Consider the following 22,530-nt stretch of genomic DNA (forward strand, 5'->3'; position numbering starts at 1 on the left):
TCTAAATTTCAGCCAAATCCGTTCAGTAGTTTTTGCGTGAAGGAGTAACAAACATACACACACACACACACACACACACAAACATACAAACTTTCGCCTTTATAATATTAGTGTAATTAGCTGATGCCAACGACTTCGTCCACGTGGATTCAGTTTACTTCAAAAACTCTGATAAAAAGTAGCCTATATCCATATTACATTTCGGAGTTACGTGATTTTTCAGCAATTTAATATCATTTGAGGAAACCTACATGCCTGAGAGTTCTCCATAATGTCCTCAAAGCTGTGGGAAGTCTGCCTCCGGACAGTGCCGAATGAGATAATTACTATGTTATTAATTACATTATTAGGTATCTATTTCATGTATTTACTTGATTTAATTATACCTACCTAGTATGTAACTAAACCGCGTTAAACCGATTTTAATTTGTGATCTCTTGAAATATGTATTTTATTGTAAGATAATAATATTTACTAAGAATGTAATTTTAAAATAAGAAATTAATTTAGTATTAAAGTTGTATTTAAAAAGTACCTAGTCTGTTATTCAAACTTAGCTTATAGCCAAACACATGCCTAATTAATTTAATAGTAATGTTTTGTGTGCCTTTTCAATAAAATAAAATTATTATAACAAAACATGCTATGCATTTCAATAATTGAGAAGACTTTTGTGGAAAAGTTGTTCTCTTGAAACAAAAGTTGAAAAGTTTACACGCCTGTAAAAATATACTGCCAACAATAAAAATATTTGCTAACGGTTTTTAGGTTTTTTTAAAACAAATTTTAAATAAAATCAACAAAGAATATGCAAAGCTATAAAGAAATCTTAAATAATTGTGTTTGTTTTGTTGAATTTAAATAAGTATAAATATTAGAAATTTTAAAGTAGGTAGATACAATAATGTACATACGTGTTTAACATTGCATTATATTATAAACAAGGAACTGGAAGCTTAAAGGTGCCCACGCACTCGAACTGAACTGCAGCTGAACTGCGCGTCGCGTCAGCGCCCCGCACGATATTCTCTCCAGCCGCGACGCGCATACGTCACTGCCGTGCGGCAGTTCAAGTGCGTGGGCACCTTTATTCGCTATACCCAATTGCTTTAACAGTGAGAAAACCTGCATACCTGAGTGTTTTCCACAATGTTCTCAAAGGTTGTGAAGCCTGTCAATCCACATGGACATGCATAGTGGACTATGGCCTAAACCCTTCTCATTCTGAAAGGAGACCCGTACTCAGTTGAGCCAAGGTGACCTAGATGATGATTGATGATGAAGTGGCCTTGAAGTTTTTAGCCATCCCAAAATCGCCTAACGTATCCAAAGAAGTTTTTGCTTTACAACTAGTTGATGACTTCATGTGGTGATGGACTGGGCTCCGGTTAAAGGTGTTGGGGATCTTTATTCATGTGGTGATGGCAAAGGTCAGCAGACGTGGAAATAGTGCGGCCGACGGGGACCGGTCTACGATCGGACGGTAGTGGCAGTCGCTCTACTATTCTATCTTGTCATTTGTGTCTTTAATGCTCATACCTAATTTGAATGGCAAGTTATATGTTGCGTTTGTGATAAAGTGTGTCTTAATACCCAAAACATTAATTGAACACGATAATTAAAACGTTAACCTTTGCAAGCGCTAAAAATGTAAACTGCTATCGCATGGTGGCGTGGTGTCTACAACAACTCACGAACATTACTTATTAGTCACGACTTTTAAGTGTACCAGACGTTTTGAAGTTACTTTTGTGAATCGATAAAAAATATGGAGTTACAGAAGAATGAAATAGATAGACTTATTGAGGAAGCAGTGCCTAAAGCTAAAGTGAGTCTAGAAACAATCCTGTTCGAGGCGATCGGCCAGTTCGGGCGTTATCAGCTGCGGATGGTAATGTTGACGGGGGTGCTGAGTGTCTTCGCCGCATTCTCTGCTTTAGAATATGTATTTACTACAGGAAGAATCAACACCAGGTAATTTTTTTAAAAAGAATAGCTTAGTTAATCATGAGTAATATTTACCTTTGCCCCTCTAACTAAGCGTAAAGCTTGCGCTAGGAATTTGAAGATGACGAAAAGTTTAATTCGTTGTAGCTAGAAATAATTCGAATCGCGCACTGAGGGTCCCGTACTCGGGTATTTTTTCCAGCATTTTGCACGATAAATTAAAACGACTATCCATAAAAATAAATAAAAATCGGTTTTAGAATGTACAGGTAAAGCCCTTTCATACGACTCCCCACTTGTTATAGTTATTTTACTTTGAAAATTGAAACACGTTTAATTTTTTTTTAATGATGTAACCACAAATTCGCGGTTTTCAGATTCATTCCTGTACTTGTACTATAAGACCTACCTACCTGCCAAATTTCATGATTCTAGATCAACGGGAAGTACCCTATAGGTTTCTTGACAGACACGACGGACGGACAGACAGACAGACAACAAAGTGATCCTATAAGGGTTCCGTTTTTGCTTTTGAGGTACGAAACCTTAAAAACTAGCAAAAAGGAAGACAGGTGATGGTACTGATGACTACTGATAAATAAATATATGAGACTAATAACCACAAAAAGATACGATACAAAAAAAAACCTAAAGATGTATTTTTAAAAGTTACAAAAAACTGGCCCTAGAGATCAACGAACGTTGCATAGTCAGGTGCTGCGGGGTCAATGCCTCATCGTAGTAGGTGGGGTATTGACCCCGAGTTTTGCACGCTTTACATTGCGGGGATGAAAAGTACTAATTTACTAAAACTACAAGTACAAGGTAAATGATTGTTGGTATAGGATTGATAGCGCTCAGTTTTTGCTAGTGTTAAGTGATTACCACTGCCCATGAACATTGAGGAATGCGTTGCCGGCCTTTCAGGAATTTGTTGATCCCCCCTTGAATAACCCCACGTTGTAATCTAGTGGGAACACTGCCGAAGGGAGTTGATTCCACAGTCTGCATGTGCGTGAAAAATAGATCTGGCACAACGGGCGGTCGAAGTGCACCAGGCACCCAAGTGGTGAGGGTGAAATTGCTTACGGCGGCGTGCGGTGCGGTTGTAGAAAAAGGAGGGTGGTATGAGGTCAAACAACTCTTCAGAGCAGAGACATAATATGAGTAGGTAGGTATGCAGCAAACATTGTAACTAACTCTTTCGTCTTCAGATGTTTAATTCCGGAGTGCGAAACCTCGGAAGGTGCAATATTTTCCCCGCCGTGGATCTTGAACGCTGTGCCGGAGATCGACGGCTCCGTCGACAGCTGCCGCCGCTTCAAGCCCGCTGGTACCACTACGAGGAACGACTCCTGCCCAGCTGAGTGGTTCATCAGAAACGTTACGATTGAATGTTCTGAATACTTGTACGAGAATGTTAATACCATTGTTTATGATGTGAGTACTTCCAACGATTTCTAACAATGCTAAAAATATTACGCATCGTGGTTAAGGAATCCCGTGGGAGTTCATTGATTTTGCGGCATAAAAAGTATCTATGTTAATCCAGGGTATAATCTATCTCATGTCCAAATTTCAGCCAAATCCGTCCAGTAGTTTTTGCGTGGAAGAGTAACAAACATACATCCATCCATACTTACAAACTTTAAATTTTTTGACGTGACAACGTCTTATACGTCGATAGAGCCGGCTGCACGCACGAAAAAACATGACTCATGCGGCGTTACCTCGCTCTGAGGCGTTCCATGTAAGGCTTGAAGTGCAAGCGAGAGCGCGGAACGAGCAACAAAGAAGCACAATCGGCCTTTGTTGTCACGTTCAACTATCGTCAGTAAACCGACTTTACAGACAACCAATCTTTTAAATATTAGTTATTAGTAGGATGTTTTACTGTTTAAAATACTTTCTATTTGAATAGTAAATTGTAACGTTTACTACGCGATCAACCACTTTAGGTGAAATGCCCTTCCGGCGTCATATACATCATATACCTTCAAAAGTGAGGGTAGATAGCATGATTGTCATAATATTGTAGTCTTTGATTGTCATCAAGCGCAAGCCTATCGTGCATTAAACACATCATACATACCTTCAAAGTGAGGGTAGATAGCATCATTGTCATAATATTGTAGTCTTTGATTGTCATCAAGCGCAAGCCTATCGTGCATTAAACACATCATAAATACCTTCAAAGTGAGGGTAGATAGCATGATTGTCATAATATTGTAGTCTTTGATTGTCATCAAGCGCAAGCCTATCGTGCATTAAACACATCATACATACCTTCAAAGTGAGGGTAGATAGCATGATTGTCATAATATTGTAGTCTTTGATTGTCATCAAGCGCAAGCCTATCGTGCATTAAACACATCATAAATACCTTCAAAGTGAGGGTAGATAGCATGATTGTCATAATATTGTAGTCTTTGATTGTCATCAAGCGCAAGCCTATCGTGCATTAAACACATCATAAATACCTTCAAAGTGAGGGTAGATAGCATGATTGTCATAATATTGTAGTCTTTGATTGTCATCAAGCGCAAGCCTATCGTGCATTAAACACATCATAAATACCTTCAAAGTGAGGGTAGATAGCATGATTGTCATAATATTGTAGTCTTTGATTGTCATCAAGCGCAAGCCTATCGTGCATTAAACACATCATAAATACCTTCAAAGTGAGGGTAGATAGCATCATTGTCATAATATTGTAGTCTTTGATTGTCATCAAGCGCAAGCCTATCGTGCATTAAACACATCATAAATACCTTCAAAGTGAGGGCAGATAGCATGATTGTCATAATATTGTAGTCTTTGATTGTCATCAAGCGCAAGCCTATCGTGCATTAAACACATCATAAATACCTTCAAAGTGAGGGTAGATAGCATCATTGTCATAATATTGTAGTCTTTGATTGTCATCAAGCGCAAGCCTATCGTGCATTAAACACATCATAAATACCTTCAAAGTGAGGGTAGATAGCATGATTGTCATAATATTGTAGTCTTTGATTGTCATCAAGCGCAAGCCTATCGTGCATTAAACACATCATAAATACCTTCAAAGTGAGGGTAGATAGCATGATTGTCATAATATTGTAGTCTTTGATTGTCATCAAGCGCAAGCCTATCGTGCATTAAACACATCATAAATACCTTCAAAGTGAGGGTAGATAGCATGATTGTCATAATATTGTAGTCTTTGATTGTCATCAAGCGCAAGCCTATCGTGCATTAAACACATCATAAATACCTTCAAAGTGAGGGTAGATAGCATCATTGTCATAATATTGTAGTCTTTGATTGTCATCAAGCGCAAGCCTATCGTGCATTAAACACATCATAAATACCTTCAAAGTGAGGGTAGATAGCATGATTGTCATAATATTGTAGTCTTTGATTGTCATCAAGCGCAAGCCTATCGTGCATTAAACACATCATAAATACCTTCAAAGTGAGGGTAGATAGCATCATTGTCATAATATTGTAGTCTTTGATTGTCATCAAGCGCAAGCCTATCGTGCATTAAACACATCATAAATACCTTCAAAGTGAGGGTAGATAGCATGATTGTCATAATATTGTAGTCTTTGATTGTCATCAAGCGCAAGCCTATCGTGCATTAAACACATCATACATACCTTCAAAGTGAGGGTAGATAGCATCATTGTCATAATATTGTAGTCTTTGATTGTCATCAAGCGCAAGCCTATCGTGCATTAAACACATCATAAATACCTTCAAAGTGAGGGTAGATAGCATCATTGTCATAATATTGTAGTCTTTGCTTGTCATCAAGCGCAAGCCTATCGTGCATTAAACACATCATAAATACCTTCAAAGTGAGGGTAGATAGCATGATTGTCATAATATTGTAGTCTTTGATTGTCATCAAGCGCAAGCCTATCGTGCATTAAACACATCATAAATACCTTCAAAGTGAGGGTAGATAGCATCATTGTCATAATATTGTAGTCTTTGATTGTCATCAAGCGCAAGCCTATCGTGCATTAAACACATCATAAATACCTTCAAAGTGAGGGTAGATAGCATCATTGTCATAATATTGTAGTCTTTGATTGTCATCAAGCGCAAGCCTATCGTGCATTAAACACATCATAAATACCTTCAAAGTGAGGGTAGATAGCATCATTGTCATAATATTGTAGTCTTTGATTGTCATCAAGCGCAAGCCTATCGTGCATTAAACACATCATAAATACCTTCAAAGTGAGGGTAGATAGCATGATTGTCATAATATTGTAGTCTTTGATTGTCATCAAGCGCAAGCCTATCGTGCATTAAACACATCATAAATACCTTCAAAGTGAGGGTAGATAGCATCATTGTCATAATATTGTAGTCTTTGATTGTCATCAAGCGCAAGCCTATCGTGCATTAAACACATCATAAATACCTTCAAAGTGAGGGTAGATAGCATGATTGTCATAATATTGTAGTCTTTGATTGTCATCAAGCGCAAGCCTATCGTGCATTAAACACATCATACATACCTTCAAAGTGAGGGTAGATAGCATCATTGTCATAATATTGTAGTCTTTGATTGTCATCAAGCGCAAGCCTATCGTGCATTAAACACATCATAAATACCTTCAAAGTGAGGGTAGATAGCATCATTGTCATAATATTGTAGTCTTTGCTTGTCATCAAGCGCAAGCCTATCGTGCACTAAAAAACTCATAATGATGTGTTAAGATACCTTTATGGTAACGTGAAGAAAATTTTTTCAAGATAGATACCTACTCGTTGGTACCCCTTTCAAACCCTTCAAACCCTTTTGGTGGTTAACTTCAGTGCATAGCATAATATTGAGAATCTCCAGGATCTCATAATATGAGGATTGAGGACCACAAGCGAAAAGAATGAAGTCACTAAAAAAAAAAAAAGATTCCGACGAATTGAGAACCTCCTCCTTTTTTTGAAGTCGGTTAAAAACACACTTTCGAGAAAATTCGATTTTAATTTTGAAAACTCATTAACCTACTTATGTACACGTAATTTTTTTCTCATACCTACTTACCAGATAATACAAGCAATGATATAAATATACAACCACGAAAAAAAAACTGGTTCTTAAATTGTTACATAGTTTATAAGAAAAAAACCGGACAAGTGCGATTTGAATTTGCGTGGAGAGGGTTCTGCACGGTGCATATTATGAGATACCTACTTAGTCACAAAAAATACGAGGATAATATTACTTTACAACTATATTAACTGTTGAATATATATTAGATTGTGTAACAAATTAATTTATAGTAAACAAGGTGCCCTTACAGTTACGCCATGTCTGTCTGTCCGCCCGTCTGTATGTCAATGGTGACGTAGAGAAACGACAAAGCCGGGATTTGATCAAGTCCCCAGGCCTAACACCCACCTGATAAGTTTTTAATGTTTGTATTGAAGTTGGTTTTCTAATTTTTTTAGTATTTATTGTTATTTAGTATGGTTTAGCATGCGACGAGTGGCGCCGATCGTTCTTGGGAGCGGTTCACACTTTCGGCGGACTCCTCGCCTTACCCCTCACGGGCTACATCTCCGACAACTGGGGCCGCCGGCTCACGCTCGTCATCAACGTCGCCAACACCGCCTGGCTGGGCTGCGTGCGCTACTGGTGCAGCGACTACTACGGGTTTCTGGTCGCTGAGCTGTTTAAATCCACGCTGGGTGCCGGAGTTTTCTCTTGCGCATATGTCTTAGGTCAGCAAGCCTTTCCACATCTTCTCATCATCACAATCAACCCTCCGTCTCCTCTCAGAATTTAGGCCATAGCCAGCCATACAGCTCCCATTGCGGATTGGTAGATTTCACACTTTGAGGGCAATATGGAGAACTCTCAGGTGTAAAGGTTTCCTCTCGATGTATTCCTTCTCCGTTAAAGCCAGTGATATTTAATTGATCAGAACACACATAGCTCCAAAAAGTTAGAGGTGAGTGCCGAGATCGAACCAAAACTCCCGAATTGGAGGCGAATGTCTAAACCACTAGGCTATCGCTCCTTTTCTAGTAAATAAAAATTAGTGTATGTCAACAAGTGTGACAGACGGACAGACATAGTCGCACCACATGGGTTCCTTTTTACCTTTTGGTACGGAACGCTAAAGACACGTTTGGCATCTTCGACTAATTGAGTGTTGAAAATTATGCATGCTACTTTTTGATGACATTTTATTTAAAAATGAACACAATTCATTTCGTATTTAAATTATACCTATATCTTAAATGAAAAAAAAAATTAGTGTTTATGTGTTCGTTCGCTCGTTATCTAAGCATTCGCGCATCTTTCATCAGTTCTATCCCTGCAATATATACATATATTATTATATGCGCCCCATGTTACCGTTTAAAATCTCATAGGTATTCTCATAGCTCAATAGCTAACCATAAATTATTATTTTTTACTTTTTCGTCCGTTTTAAAACGTAATTAAAAAAATTGCTTTTTTTCTAATTTTAGTCTTGTTGTTTGCTTATCTATTTGTTTCTATTTCTATTAGCTGTCAAGTCTATAATATAGCTACGATAAGTAAAGTTTTCCAGTAGATGTGTTATGTAGACATCGATGAAGGGCAAAATGCTATATCCTTCAACTTACAATGCCTCCTCACTGACCGCTGGGTGAGATCGTAATCAAGAGCTAACTTCATCGAATGATAAAAAAGGAATACTCTTTTCAGTAATGGAATTAGTCGGTCCCAAGCATCGCGCAGTAGCTGGTGCAGTTGTATGTACTTTTCTTGCTTGTGGACATTCCCTACTAGGCGTCATCGCATGGGGTGTTCCCAATTGGAGGAATCTGAACCTAGTACTTTACGCCCCTCTTTTTCTATTAATTTCATGCTACTGGCTCATGTCGGAATCTGTACGCTGGAACATAACAAAGGGAAGGTATAAAGAGGTTGAACATTTCCTTAAAAAAGTAGCCCGAGTAAATAAAAGGGTACTAACTGAAAGATTTCTGCAAGAATTAAAAGAAACTGTGGATACAGAAGAAAAACTAAAAGCACGCGAAGAAGAATACAAAAAGAAGGAGCCTTGGCTGATCGCAGAAGTATTTCAAAATATGGAGATCTTAAAACGCTGCTGCATTACACCGATATGGTGGATAAGCTTCACCTTGATCTACTACGGCTTGTCCGTTAGCTCAGTCAACATGTCTGGGAGCCAATACTTAAACTGGATATTGGTATCTGTATTAGAAATACCAGGTTATTGGGTGGCCGTGCTGCTGTTGGATAGAATTGGCAGAAAGCCTGTTATCATTGGCGCTTTTTGGACCTGTGCGGTTTGCCAACTGCTCTACATATTCCTACCTAAGCGTAAGTAAATACGATATTAATTTTAATATGTTTTTAAAACCATCCTATGTATCATTCAATTGAATAATAAGTTTCTATTTAACTACATAAAATAATTTCTATTTTATCTTCAAGTCAAACTAATTACCATCCAATCTAATTAGAATGGTAACTTTTTAATTATATGGTTTCTTAAATTTTGTTAATAATACATGTTACGTCAACTAAGATAAGAAGCTTGAGCCAATCGTTTTTTTTTACAAAGAAATTCGATTTTGCATTGTGGATAATTTGAAATACTAGGTAGGTACATGTATTGTTGGATAGATAATAGCGGAAGTAGAACTTGCTTTCTAAACTTTTGGTAGAGTATTGGAGCCAGAGGCCGACTAGCCATACCTACCTACATCCTATCAATATCAGAACTTTATTAGAATTGCAAACGTGAAATTTGTTGGTTTACCCTTCGAACAATAAATAAAAACAATAATTATTGTCAATGTTGCAGATATGCACGCTGCTGCTTTATCAGTATTTCTAATCAGCAAGTTCAGCATCGCGATAGTGATGATGTCGCTGTACATCTACACCGCAGAGATGTTCCCGACCAAGCACAGGCACAGCTTGATGGCTTTCGCCTCCATGCTGGGCAGGATCGGCTCCATTGTGGCTCCGTTAACACCCGCGCTTGTAAGTTATGATGAAAATACACAGATTATAATTGTACACCATGATTAACGACAAGAAACATACACACGACAAGAAGAATGGGTGGTCTTAGCGATGTTATAGGCAGCCGGAAGCTAGCTCTTTCAGATAACCTACTAGGGAAGGCTCGTCCACAGTCTTCATACAGCTTTGAAAACATTATGAGGATCCCTCAGGCATGCAGGTTACTTTTTGTTAATTTGATACTGTTAAAGTATAATATTCAATACGTGGGGAAGCTCATAGAATGCCGTTGGTAGTTTTTGTGATTTACCTAAGGCATTCGATTGCGTTGAGCACGAGACTCTTTTAGTTAAATTGAGCCACTGTGGCATAAAAGACACTGCGGTTAGTCTCATTGCGTCATATCTCAGTGATCGTATTTAAACAGTACTAGAGGATGCCGGTGACTTCGTACGCGTTGATTGAGGCTTTTAAAGATCCCGTAGGAACTGTTTGATTTTCCGGGATAAAAAGTTGCCTATGTCAATTACAGAGACGCAAGCTACGTCTGTACCAAATTTCATACAAATCGGTTAAGCGGATGGGTCTTTAAGAATCCCGTGAGAACGTTTTGATTTTCCGGGATAAAAAATAGCCTATGTCCGTATAAACTGACCCTGTACCTTTCGTCAGAATCGGTTAAATTGAGCCTATGTCTGTCCCCGGGTTATGAGCTGACCCTGTGCCTTTCATCAGAATCGGTTAAACTGTTGGGCCGTAAAAGGTAGCAGACAGACAGACGGACAGACACACTTTCACATTTATAATATTAGTATAGATATGTGAACGATGTGAATTGCTCATCTGGATCAGCCTCACTAATGGGTGTTCCTCAAGGCTCTATTCAAGGTTCTTTCATGTCTTGTTATTATAAAAACTATGCTATTCTATTCCAGGGGGCGTCAATTTGGCATGACTTCCCTTCAGCACTGTTCTGCGGGTTCGCGCTGGCGGCCGGCGCGCTGGTGCTGCTCGCGCCGGAGACGCTGGGCACCAAGCTGCCGGACACCATGCAGGAGGCGGCCTCGATCGGCGTCAGGGACAACAAGTGATCTGTGATAACTAGGATTTTAACTAATCTAACCACCTAACTAAGGAGTGAATAAAAAATTAAAAAGTGTTCATTGTCTTATGTATTCGTAAAAAATATAAATGCACTTATCCTTATTTTAAATAAGAGGCCAATTAAATACATTCTTTTCTGATTGTTCCAGTTTGTATATCATAATATGTGTTTTGTTTTCCTCACAGGTAGTAATGTGTGTCACTCGGGGCCAAAATATTTTGCTCTCAGGCGGTATATATTGAATTCCTAGCTGCGCTCAGGAATCTACTTGAGAATCCTTCGCTTCGCTCTGAATTCAAAATAATGCTCTTGAGCAACAAAATATCACTTTGCTCCTTGTAACACAAATATAATCTATTTCCGAGTAATTTGTTGTGTTTTAACAGTTTGGGCATATATTATATTCAAGTAATATCTATAAAGAAAAATAACTGTAACGAAAATTCACATGCCTATAATAAAAAAGCGTAGGGAGCTTTTAGATCTGCAATTCTTGTTTATAATCTTTTACACCAAAAATCTGACTAGTTTTAGAGGTTCCTATACACTTTTCACGTAAACTCATTACACTGTACTTGGCGCCGAATACCCTGACTCAAGATTGTATAAGACCCTAAACCACAATTACAGCTCTGCCACTGATTCACATTTCAGATGTACGGAACCCTAAAAATTGGTTTATTGATTGTAACATTGCCGGAGTTTGTTTATTTTCTGCGCACATAACATTAAAAACTACTAACCGATTAATATGTTTGCGGAATTCATGTATGAACAGAATAGAATAAAGATTTTTTATTCATTAAAATGGACTTTTACAAGTGCTTTTGAATCTTCAAAAGAATCTAATAGACTAGAATATTGGTTTGGAATGCAATGCCGAGAAGAACCACCAACTAATTCGGCAGTTGCTCTATTCAAATCTTGAATTTACAATAATATCTTGTGCTTCAATAAAATCATACTGCTGTACGAATCCAAAAATATTGTTTGAAATGAGACGCGAACGCAATGATAAGAAACAAAGATTATAATATTATTACGTAGACATAGATAATGTTTGGTAGGCAGTCTTTGCAAGTGCAAAAATTATAAAAATTGCTATCGCGAGGTATTACAAACAATTCACGTTCATTACTTATCAGTCAGAACTTTAGGTACACTGCATCAAACGTTTTAATTTATGTTAATCAAGGAAATTAAATAGTTAATTTATAGAGTTATGGAGTTACAGAAGAATGAAACTGATAGACTTTTTGTTGAACCAGTAGTGCCTAAACCCAAAGTGAGTCTAGACACAATCCTGTTCGAGGCGATCGGCCAGTTCGGGCGGTATCAGCTGCGGATGGTAATGTTGGCGGGAGTGTTGAGTGTCTTCATCTCGTTCTCTGCTATAGAATATGTGCTTACTACAGGGAGAATCAACACCAGGTGATTTAGTATGATGATTTTCTTTTCAATTTAAGAATAATGTATTTAATGAACATGATAGTGTGTAAATATTATTAAGTAATATTACCAAACGGCGATAGTCTAGTGGTTAAGGTCGATCTCCTGTCTCCTATATCATAACTCCAGAGCTATGTGCTTTTAAGCAATTAAATATCACTTGCCGCCTCTGTTTTCCGACGATTTTGGTTTTTGCTGCCGCAGTATCAAATAACCTACATACGCTTTCATTTGAGATGCATTTCAATCCTGTTAGATTTACTTCCATTTTTAACCGACTTCAAAAAAAACAGGAGGTTCTCAATTCGTCGGATTTTTTTGTTGGACCCCTGGACCGGTTTGGATTTTTGTTTTGTTTGAAAGGGTATACTGTGCAGGTAGTCCCATATAAAGGTGAAGATCTGATGAATATCTTCGGAGATGGAGAATATAACTCCTCAATGCATAAGAGCAAATTGCTCGCGATCAGTGTAATAGCTCAGTAAACAGTAGGGTTTTAATTGGGCATAGCATATTATGTACAGTAGGGCCACTAAAAATTGTGAAATAAAAAAATTTCAAAAGAAAAATAAAACCGACTTCAAAAACCACAAACACTAAAAAGTAAAAAATAATTTTTGTTTAGCTACACGTGTAATGTACCTAGGTATGAAGTCGGCTGAACTTCAGTTTTGGATTTCTAAATTTGTTTTATCTCGACTTCATACCTAGGTAAATTACACGTGTAGCTAAACAAAAATTATTTTTTACTTTTTAGTGTTTGTGGTTTTTGAAGTCGGTTTTATTTTTCTTTTTTATCCATTCTAAGCAATACTGACTGACTGACAATATGACTTTTTATTTCCATCTGCATTGTAATCTAATTCAACAATTTTTTTTATCACTAGAGAGACAAATGTAAAAACCAAGGTCAAGAGCTGTTAATTTAATATTTTTGTGATAGCTATAACTTTCGAAACTGTGGGCTTTACTCTTCAGATGCTTAATTCCGGAGTGCGAGACCTCGGAAGCGGCCACATTTTCCCCGCCGTGGATCTTGAACGCTGTGCCAGAAATCGACGGCACATTCGACAGCTGCCACCGCTTCAAGCCCGCTGGTACCACTATGAGGAACGACTCCTGCCCAGCTGAGTGGTTCATCACAAACGTTACGATTGACTGTTCTGAATATTTGTACGAGAATAATAATACCATTGTTTACGATGTAAGTAATTCCAACGATTCTTAAACTACTTCTGAGAAATTATAATATATCATGCCAAATGCGTCCGTCTATGAGGAAATTTTGTTGAGGTCGGCGAGGGCTTGCTGGGGAGCTAATATAGGCTTCTTTTGGACAGATACACCGCTGTATTGGAGCAGTACCTACGTGTTCCGGTGTCTCGTTACACTCTATGCATACTCTGCTTAGAGGGCTGTCGGAGATACTGTTTATCTAACGAATCAGTGTGCTGTTATCATGCCCACAACTGTCCTAAAAATTTAATTTGAAAAAGTTATTTTTAACTTTTGACTTATAATATGCATTATTGTTTCTTAGTTTGGTTTAGCGTGCGACGAATGGCGCCGATCACTCATCGGTTCAGTGCACACTTTCGGCAATCTCCTCGCCTTACCCATCACGGGCTACATCTCCGACCACTGGGGCCGCCGGTTCGCGCTCGTCATCAACGTCGTCAACACCGCCTGGCTGGGCTGCGTGCGCTACTGGTGCAGTGGCTACTACGGATTTCTGGTCACTGAGCTGTTCAAATCCATGTTTAGTGGTGGAATCTTCTCTTGCACGCATATCTTAGGTCAGCAAATCTTTCCAACTATCTATTTTCTTCTTTTTGTCCTTATCCCACGCTATATGGGGTTGACACATGTCTTCTTCTTCCACTCACTCCTGTCATCCGTCAACGTATTATCCACCCCTTTTTCATGCACATTATTCTTTTTAACGCATTCCATCTACGTTTTCTTTGGTCTTCCGTTTCTTTTTTTTTCCTTCCACATGTATATTTATATTGCATTGTATATAATTATAAGACGACATGCTCTTGACTGTCTATCTATCTCTCTGTATGTCTGTTTATCCAATTGAATTGAAACTTTCGCTGTCGTTGTTGGGACTTGCATGAAGGCTTTTGACAAAGTATAACTATAAACGTAAAAAAGGCAATGCGAAGTCGAATTGCAATTTGCCAATGGAGTAAACGAAGCCTTTTCATTGGAAGTCCTCAGAAACAGCTCCGATTTTGATTATTCATTTTTAAATTTTAGTTTTTTTATATAGTATATTATTATTTAAAATCAGAAACCTTTTGAAGTGGGGAAATAATTTTTAATACTTTTTAATCCATCTTCTTCTTCTTCCAGCCCTTATCCCATGCTACGTGGGGTCGGCACAACATGTCTTCCTCTTCCACTCTCTTCTGTCGTCCATCAACTTATCATCTACCCCTTTTATACGCATATCCTCTTTCACGCAATCCATCCACCTTTTCTTTGGTCGTCCTCTTCTCTTTTCTCCATCCACATGCATATTTAACATTCTTCTAGTGATATGACTCTCTTCCCTCCGCATTACATGCCCATACCATGCCAGCCTATTACTCCTCAATTTGTCTACCACTGGTGCTACTTTTAAACTTCCCCTTATATATTCATTCCTTATCATGTCCATTCTTGTCACACCACACATCCATCTCAACATTCGCATTTCGGTCGCATGTAATCGTCTTTCATCCTTTCCTTTTACCGCCCAACATTCTGAACCATACAATGTGACAGGTCTAACGACAGTTTTGTAAATTTTCCCCTTAAGTTTAAGGGGCATTTTCGGGTCGCATATAACACTTGAGACCTGTCGCCATTTCATCCATCCCGCATTCATTCTATTGTTCACGTCTCGATCAATGCTACCGTCACTTTGGAAGAGCGAACCGAGGTACCGGAAATTGGAGCAGACAGGTAGAGTTACGCCATCCAAACAGATATCAGAGAAACTGGAGGGGCCACCGAAGTCACAGAACAGATGTTCTGTCTTCGTTCGGCTGATCCTCAGGCCAACACTCTCCAATTTCTCTTGCCATCTACGCAGTCTGCTCTGGACGTCGGCCGCATCTTCTCCGACAAGCACAATGTCGTCGGCAAACAGCATGCACCAGGGCGCTTGTTCCTGTATGTTTGACGTCAGAGCATCCATTACCAGGACAAACAAATAAGGACTTAAAGCCGATCCCTGATGCAAGCCTACTTCCACATTGAACTTGTCCGTAACGCCAGCTTCTGTTCTGACCCTTGTACTCGCTCGTCTATACATCGCTTTCACAAGCCTCACATACTTCTCAGGCAATCTCTTCACTTTCATAGCCCACCACAAAACTTCGCGAGGAACTCTGTCATATGCCTTTTCAAGGTCGATAAATACCATGTGCAGGTTTCTATGTGCATTCTTGTATTTCTCGCAGAGTTGACGGAGTGCGAATATTGCATCTGTGGTACCTCGACCTGGCATAAACCCGAACTGGTTTTGGGTAACCTCAGTCTCCTCTCTCATTCTTCTTTCTATCACTTTTTCCCAAATCTTCATACTATGTGACATGAGCTTTATTCCTCGGTAGCTGTTACAGTCTTGTACATCACCCTTGTTTTTGTAAATGGGCACCAGCAAACTGTTGCACCACTCTTCTGGGATCTCCTCCTCGTGTAACATCTTATTGAAGAACAAAGCCAGCCAGCTCCATCCATCTCCTTTTAGACACTTCCATACCTCAGCTGGTATACTATCTGGCCCTGTCGCTCTCCCATTTTTCATACTTAATACTGCCATTCTTACTTCATCTATACTCACCTGTTTTACCACACCCAAGTTAGTTGGTACATTAGCTAGCTCTCCACTCCACTCATTCTCTTCGTTCATTAACTTCCTGAAATATTCTCTCCAACGGTCTTTTATGTCATCGTCATTCGTTAAAACTTTCTTTTCGTTATCTTTTATGCATTTAATGTGGGAAATATCCCTTTCATTCTTTTTTCTTGCTCTTAGGCCTTTTTGGCCTTGGGGGCTTTCAAGAGACCTATACAATTTTTCTTGTGTCTTTCCCCTTGCGATAGCGACAGCTCTTTTAGCTTTCTTTTTACACTCCATATATAGTTCCTTTTTATTCTGCTTCACAATCACGTCACTATCACTCACACCTTTCCACTTTTTAAAGGCATCCTTTTTTTCTTTCAGAACTTTTTGTACGTCCTCACTCCACCACCACGTGTCTTTATCTATCTGTCTTTTATTTTTCGTCTCACCAAAAACATCCCTTGCAACTCTCCTCATACATGAAGCCATTTCATTCCAGCACTCATTCACTGATTTCTTTTGAAAATCACCATCCATCTCGATCATTTTATCTACCACTTGTCTCTGAAACTCTTTCGCACATTCCTCTTTTTCTATCATGTACCATTTTATTTTAGGGAGGGTTTTAGGCTTGGGCTTAGCGGTTTTAAACTTTACGTTTATTTCCACTAGCAAAAGTCTGTGTTGGGATGCCAATGGTTCACCCGGTATGACTTTACAGTCTTTTACTGCGTTAATATTTTTCCTACTAATTAGGAAATAATCTATTTGTGATCTGTGTTTGCCACTTTGATAGGTAATTAAATGCTGGTCTCGTTTCTCAAAAAATGTATTTACTATGGCCATGTCAAAGGCAGATGCCGATTGCAGTAATGTTTCTCCCTCCCGGTTACGAGTCCCAAAACCCCAGCTCCCATGCACTCTTTCAAAACTTTCATTCGATTTTCCTACGTGACTGTTAAAATCACCTCCTATATATATTTCTTCGCTTTTGGGGACACCCATCATAACAGCATCAAAATCCTTCCAAAACTTCTCTTTCATATCATCATCACATCCTACCTGCGGCGCATACACACTCATTATGTTTGCAACTACGCTTTGTATAACTAGCTTGACAACTATAATTCGGTCGTTTACTCTTTGTACATCCGTCACACATTTTTTCAACTCTTTGTCTAGCACCACTCCTACACCATTTTTCCTACCATCACTTCCACTATAGAAAAATTTATACCCAGCCCCAATTTCCCTCGCTTTCGTACCCTTCCACCTCGTTTCTTGCAAACATGCAACATTTATTCTTCTCCTTTCTAATACATCTGCTAACTCTCTTCCTCTTCCATTCATCGTTCCTACATTCCAACTACTCATTCTCATTCTTACTTCTCGGACTCGCTTCTTACGTCGCACCCGTCCCTGATGCAACAACCCTTGTCCATTTCCCACAGGCGCCGGGTGCTGCTCCTGCGCGTCGCCTCGGGGGTACGCCCTAGCAGTATCGCACATTCCTTTAATACTTGACATGACATGTTGTAAGGTGTTTTGGCATGAAGTTTAACAGCCGGCCGCCTGCCTGACGCTAACCCTCCTTGGGGATGCTTTTGTTTGGTGGGATGTCGAACCGCCACCATTCGGTTTATCCCTTAGTCGCCTTTTACGACATCCACGGGAAGACATGGAGCGGTCACATTCTTAAGCCGGAACCGCACGGCTACCGAAACCGCACGGCTACTTTTTAATCCATATGTATGATATTTATACAAGATGTCCAGTAAAACGTTCCCTTCTCTTTGAGAGGTTGTAGAGGGGTTAAATGCTATCAAATGACCTCGAAACACCTATGGGCAAAAAGGGCCCGTGTTTGAGTTATTGATGGTTTTCAGAAAAATACGTATTTGTTTCTTTAAAAATTTATTAAAAAAAAGTAAGAGATAGTGCCAACTTTTTACTAAGTTTCTTATCCGATCCGATCCCTGATGCAAGCCTACTTCCACATTGAACTTGTCCGTAACGCCAGCTTCTGATTGGACCCTTGTACTCGCTCGTCTATACATCGCTTTCACAAGCCTCACATACTTCTCAGGCAATCTCTTCACTTTCATAGCCCACCACAAAACTTCGCGAGGAACTCTATATGCCTTTTCAAGGTCGATAAATACCATGTGCAGGTTTCTATTTGCACCCTTGTATTTCTCGTATTTATAATAATTGTGTGTACTAAAATAATAATAATCCTCATAGGTTGAAACTGTTTCATAATTTCTATTTGGTTACTTTGCCAAAAATGCTATTTTTTTTAAAAAGGTACATAAATTTTTGGCCTGCAGATTATCTCTACACATTCTCAGCTATCTAATAACATACAAAACTCTAAAATAAGTTGAAAATTAGCTAAAAAAACGATAAAATAATGGCACAAGGGAGAAATTTCTTAACTCTGAAATTTTCAAAAAAACATCGATTTTTGGCAAAGTAACTAAATAGAAATTATGACTCTGGTACAGTTTCAGAGCCCGGCCTTGAGAACCTATAAGGATTATTTTTATTTTAGTATTCACAATTATTAATTGTGATGTCTGCTACTTAGAAACTAATTAAAAAGTTGACAATATGCCTTACTTTTTTAAAATTAATTTTAAAAGAAACAAATATACATATTTGTTTCTTAACTCAAAAACGAGCCCTTTATGCCCATGGGCGTTAAGAGGTCATTTGATATCTGCTCACTACAACTAGATTTCAATAAAATGCGGGTGTCTTCTTCCATGCTTTATTTGCGACTGGTTTTCTAATTAGGTCAAATGCATTAGTGTTACTGATATATTAGTATGTAGATGCTTTCGCGACACTGTCATAGATATACATTACAAATAATCATAGATAGGTAGGCCTGAACAATACTCTAAGCTAATGTGAATCAGTAATTGTCTTAGACAATAGGATTTGGCCTCCTCTACAACCTCTCAAAGAGAAGGTAACGTTTTACTGGACTTCATGTATAGATATCATACAAATGGATTAGAAAATATTAAAAATTATTTCCTCGCTTCAAAAAGTTTCTGATTTTAAATCATCAAAATCGTCATTTACCGCGAGATGAGAATTCATAGTTCAAGAGTTAACTTATTATGTTGTATGGAATAACAAAAAAGGTTTTTTTTTTTTTCAGTAATGGAATTAGTCGGTCCTAAACACCGGGTGGCAGCAGGTGCAGCTTTAAGTACTTGCCTTTCTTCGGGACATTTCTTATTAGGAGTCATCGCGTGGGGTGTTCCTAATTGGAAGAATCTAATCCTCATACTTTACGTCCCTCAATTGCTATTCGTTTCATACTATTGGCTCATGTCAGAATCTGTGCGCTGGAATATGACCAAGGGAAGGTATAAAGAGGTTGAAAGTTTCCTCAAAAAGGTAGCCCGAGTAAATAAAAGGGAATTAACTGAGAAATTTCAGCAAGAATTAAAAGAAACTGTAAATACAGAAGAAAAACTAAAAGCACGCGAAGAAGAATACAAAAAGAAGGAACCTTGGTTGATCGTAGCAGTATTCCAAAATAAAGAGATTTTAAAACGCTGCTGCATTGCACCGATATGGTGGATAGCTGTCACCTTGATCTACTTCGGCATGGCTATCAACTCCGTCAACATGTCCGGGAACCGATACTTAAACTTGATGCTGGTAGCTGCATCAGATATACCAGGTTATTGGGTGGCTGTGCTGCTAATGGATAGGATTGGCAGAAAGCCTGTTCTCATTGGCGCTTTTTGGACCTGCGCAGCCTGCCAACTGGTCTACATATTCCTACCTAAGTGTAAGTAAATATGATATTAATTATTTAATATATATATATTTATATATACAATACTGAACAACTAATCTTTTATCGCACAATACAACTCACATTAATCTACCTTTTCTAGTTCATCGTCAAGGTTGAACTCAATACTATCTAATCTCTTGATTTTGAACTGAATTAAAGTCAGTCTGAGCTTTTTAAATGTGATTAATTAAATTATGTGATATGTGAGTATGTAAAACAATAACGTCTATAGCTTGAGTAATGTGAAAAAATGTTTCCTCTTACATACTCAATTCTCGATTGTGTACAAAAATATGTAACTACATAATATTGGGTTGATGTTGAATCATGATATTATATTTTTTGCAGGCTTTTCTCAGTAGAATCTACTATCATAAGAGCTATAATTTAATACATACGTCCTGATACTATTTTTTTTAAATTTTATTATTTATACACTGTACATCAGTCAAAATAATCTTCAATGTTGCAGATATGTACGCCGCTTCCTTATCAGTGTATCTGACCGGCAAGTTCAGTATCGCGATAGTGATGATGTCGCTATACATCTATACTGCAGAGATCTTCCCGACCAAGCACAGGCACAGCTTGGTGGCTTTCGCCTCCATGCTGGGCAGGATCGGCGCCATTGTAGCTCCGTTAACACCCGCACTTGTAAGTTATAATCAAAATATGCACTATTAGTTAACGATAAGAAATAACCCTGCACTGAACAGGCGACCTAGTAGCAGAACAAATGACAACCCTTCACCTACTATGGCCCCCCATCTCCGGTAATAATATGGGCCAAATCGCAGCAAGGCGCCCGTTCAGTACTGCTGTTATTGTTAACGTGGTGCCTTCTTGACTCCCTACGAATAATTTTATCTCTCCTCCTTGTCTGTTATATTCACTCTCCTCCCTCGGCCGCTAAATGGCACTCACTAGCTCAGCTGAGATCCCCGCTGCTGCTGCTTTGTAGTTTCAGCCTGGCACCTGTACGCTCCGAGCTGCCAATGATGCGTGAATTCGCGTATCCGGAGATGAGTCCATGCAGAAGACTGGTTCTGCTTTCCCTTGTATGATCTAGTCCAACATCGTCACCTGCAAGCCTTTGTAAAGATGACACTACTCCCACAGATTATATCCCAACACTAACGGCAGCAATAACAAATAAGAATATCGTCGTCAATCGATGGACACCTACTGCTGGATTTTTGTAGTCACTTCCACTCGCCACGTTCTTGCGCTGCCTGAATCTGACTCGTTTGATATCGTCTGACGTTTTTCTGATTACCTATCATAAAATATAATCGAGGCAAATGATCTGTTGATACACTAAATCTTACCTATCTACTAAAAATGCTTCATGCTAATTCCAGGGTGCATCAATTTGGCATGACTTCCCTTCAGCGCTGTTCTGCGGGTTCGCGCTGACGGCCGGCGCGCTGGTGCTGCTTGCTCCGGAGACGCTGGGCACCAAGCTGCCAGACACCATGGAGGAGGCGGCCTCGATCGGCGTCAGGGACAACAAGTGATCTGTGATAACTAGAACTTAAACCAAGCTAACCTAAAAGAGTGAATGAAAACTGAGAAAAGTTTTCATGTATTTGTTGAAGAAAAGATAACTCGTCCGTATTATAACCAAGAGACCAATAAAATATATTTTTGGATTAATTAATTTTTTAACGGTTTAAACACACTTTAATACTTATCTATTTGAATATTATCAATAAATACTGTACAGCTTAAGTCCTTTATTTATATTGGGTTAAGTAGTTTGTTCATATTATGTAGCCCTAGTTCTATTGCTAAGCTGTGGATAGTGTAGTTGATTATTTATATATTTGCCAATATTGTCTGATATATTTAAGTTATAGTAAAAATAAAATAAAACAAGTACATATTAAAACCACACAGAATCTGGATACAAACATACATACATAAACTGTTACATAACCCTTCCTTTTACCGTAATCGGGTAAAAATTGGGTCATAGGTTTTAAGTGTTGCAAAATTGTGACTTTTTAGTGTTCCATAGCCAAATAGCAAAAAAAAAAGTTGAAAAAACTATAACCCGACTACGAAAAAATGAGACAACTTGAACCCGACTTGGTACAAGTAAAATAAACTAAAAAGAAAGAAACAAGATAGGTGCTTAGTGCTGTCATCTTCTTGAGTAAGAATCAATACAAATGCCGTGGTCGTGTGTTGTCGACAGCGTATTTCATATCCTTGATTGACTGCATTCCCAATGATTTTATTTGTCTACCAAATTAGAATATTTTCATAAGACGATGATAGCACTAAGCACCTATCTTGTTTCTTTCTTTTTAGTTTATTTTACTTGTACATACATACATAGACTGCTCAAATCATAACCCTTCCTTTCG

At 38.6% G+C, this 22,530-nt stretch overlaps 2 protein-coding genes across 2 annotated transcripts; both read left to right on the forward strand.

Annotated features, from left to right (window-relative positions):
• The first annotated feature begins 1,530 nt into the window (after positions 1 to 1,530).
• On the forward strand, positions 1,531 to 11,198 carry LOC123870263 (organic cation transporter protein-like). Its single transcript, XM_045913492.1, has 6 exons — positions 1,531 to 1,974; positions 3,162 to 3,387; positions 7,416 to 7,671; positions 8,648 to 9,289; positions 9,777 to 9,958; positions 10,876 to 11,198. Exons 1-6 carry the CDS (start codon positions 1,769 to 1,771, stop codon positions 11,029 to 11,031), a joined length of 1,668 nt encoding a protein of 555 aa, XP_045769448.1. The 5' UTR covers positions 1,531 to 1,768; the 3' UTR covers positions 11,032 to 11,198.
• A 952-nt stretch (positions 11,199 to 12,150) lies between these two features.
• On the forward strand, positions 12,151 to 21,814 carry LOC123870261 (organic cation transporter protein-like). The gene is made up of 6 exons (XM_045913489.1): positions 12,151 to 12,476; positions 13,473 to 13,698; positions 14,035 to 14,290; positions 19,508 to 20,149; positions 20,631 to 20,812; positions 21,520 to 21,814. The coding sequence occupies exons 1-6, from the start codon at positions 12,268 to 12,270 to the stop codon at positions 21,673 to 21,675; spliced, it is 1,671 nt and encodes a 556-aa protein (XP_045769445.1). The 5' UTR covers positions 12,151 to 12,267; the 3' UTR covers positions 21,676 to 21,814.
• The last annotated feature ends 716 nt before the right edge of the window (positions 21,815 to 22,530 follow it).

This window comes from Maniola jurtina, chromosome 12 (assembly GCF_905333055.1).
Source record: "Maniola jurtina chromosome 12, ilManJurt1.1, whole genome shotgun sequence".
Classification (NCBI taxonomy): domain Eukaryota; kingdom Metazoa; phylum Arthropoda; class Insecta; order Lepidoptera; family Nymphalidae; genus Maniola; species Maniola jurtina.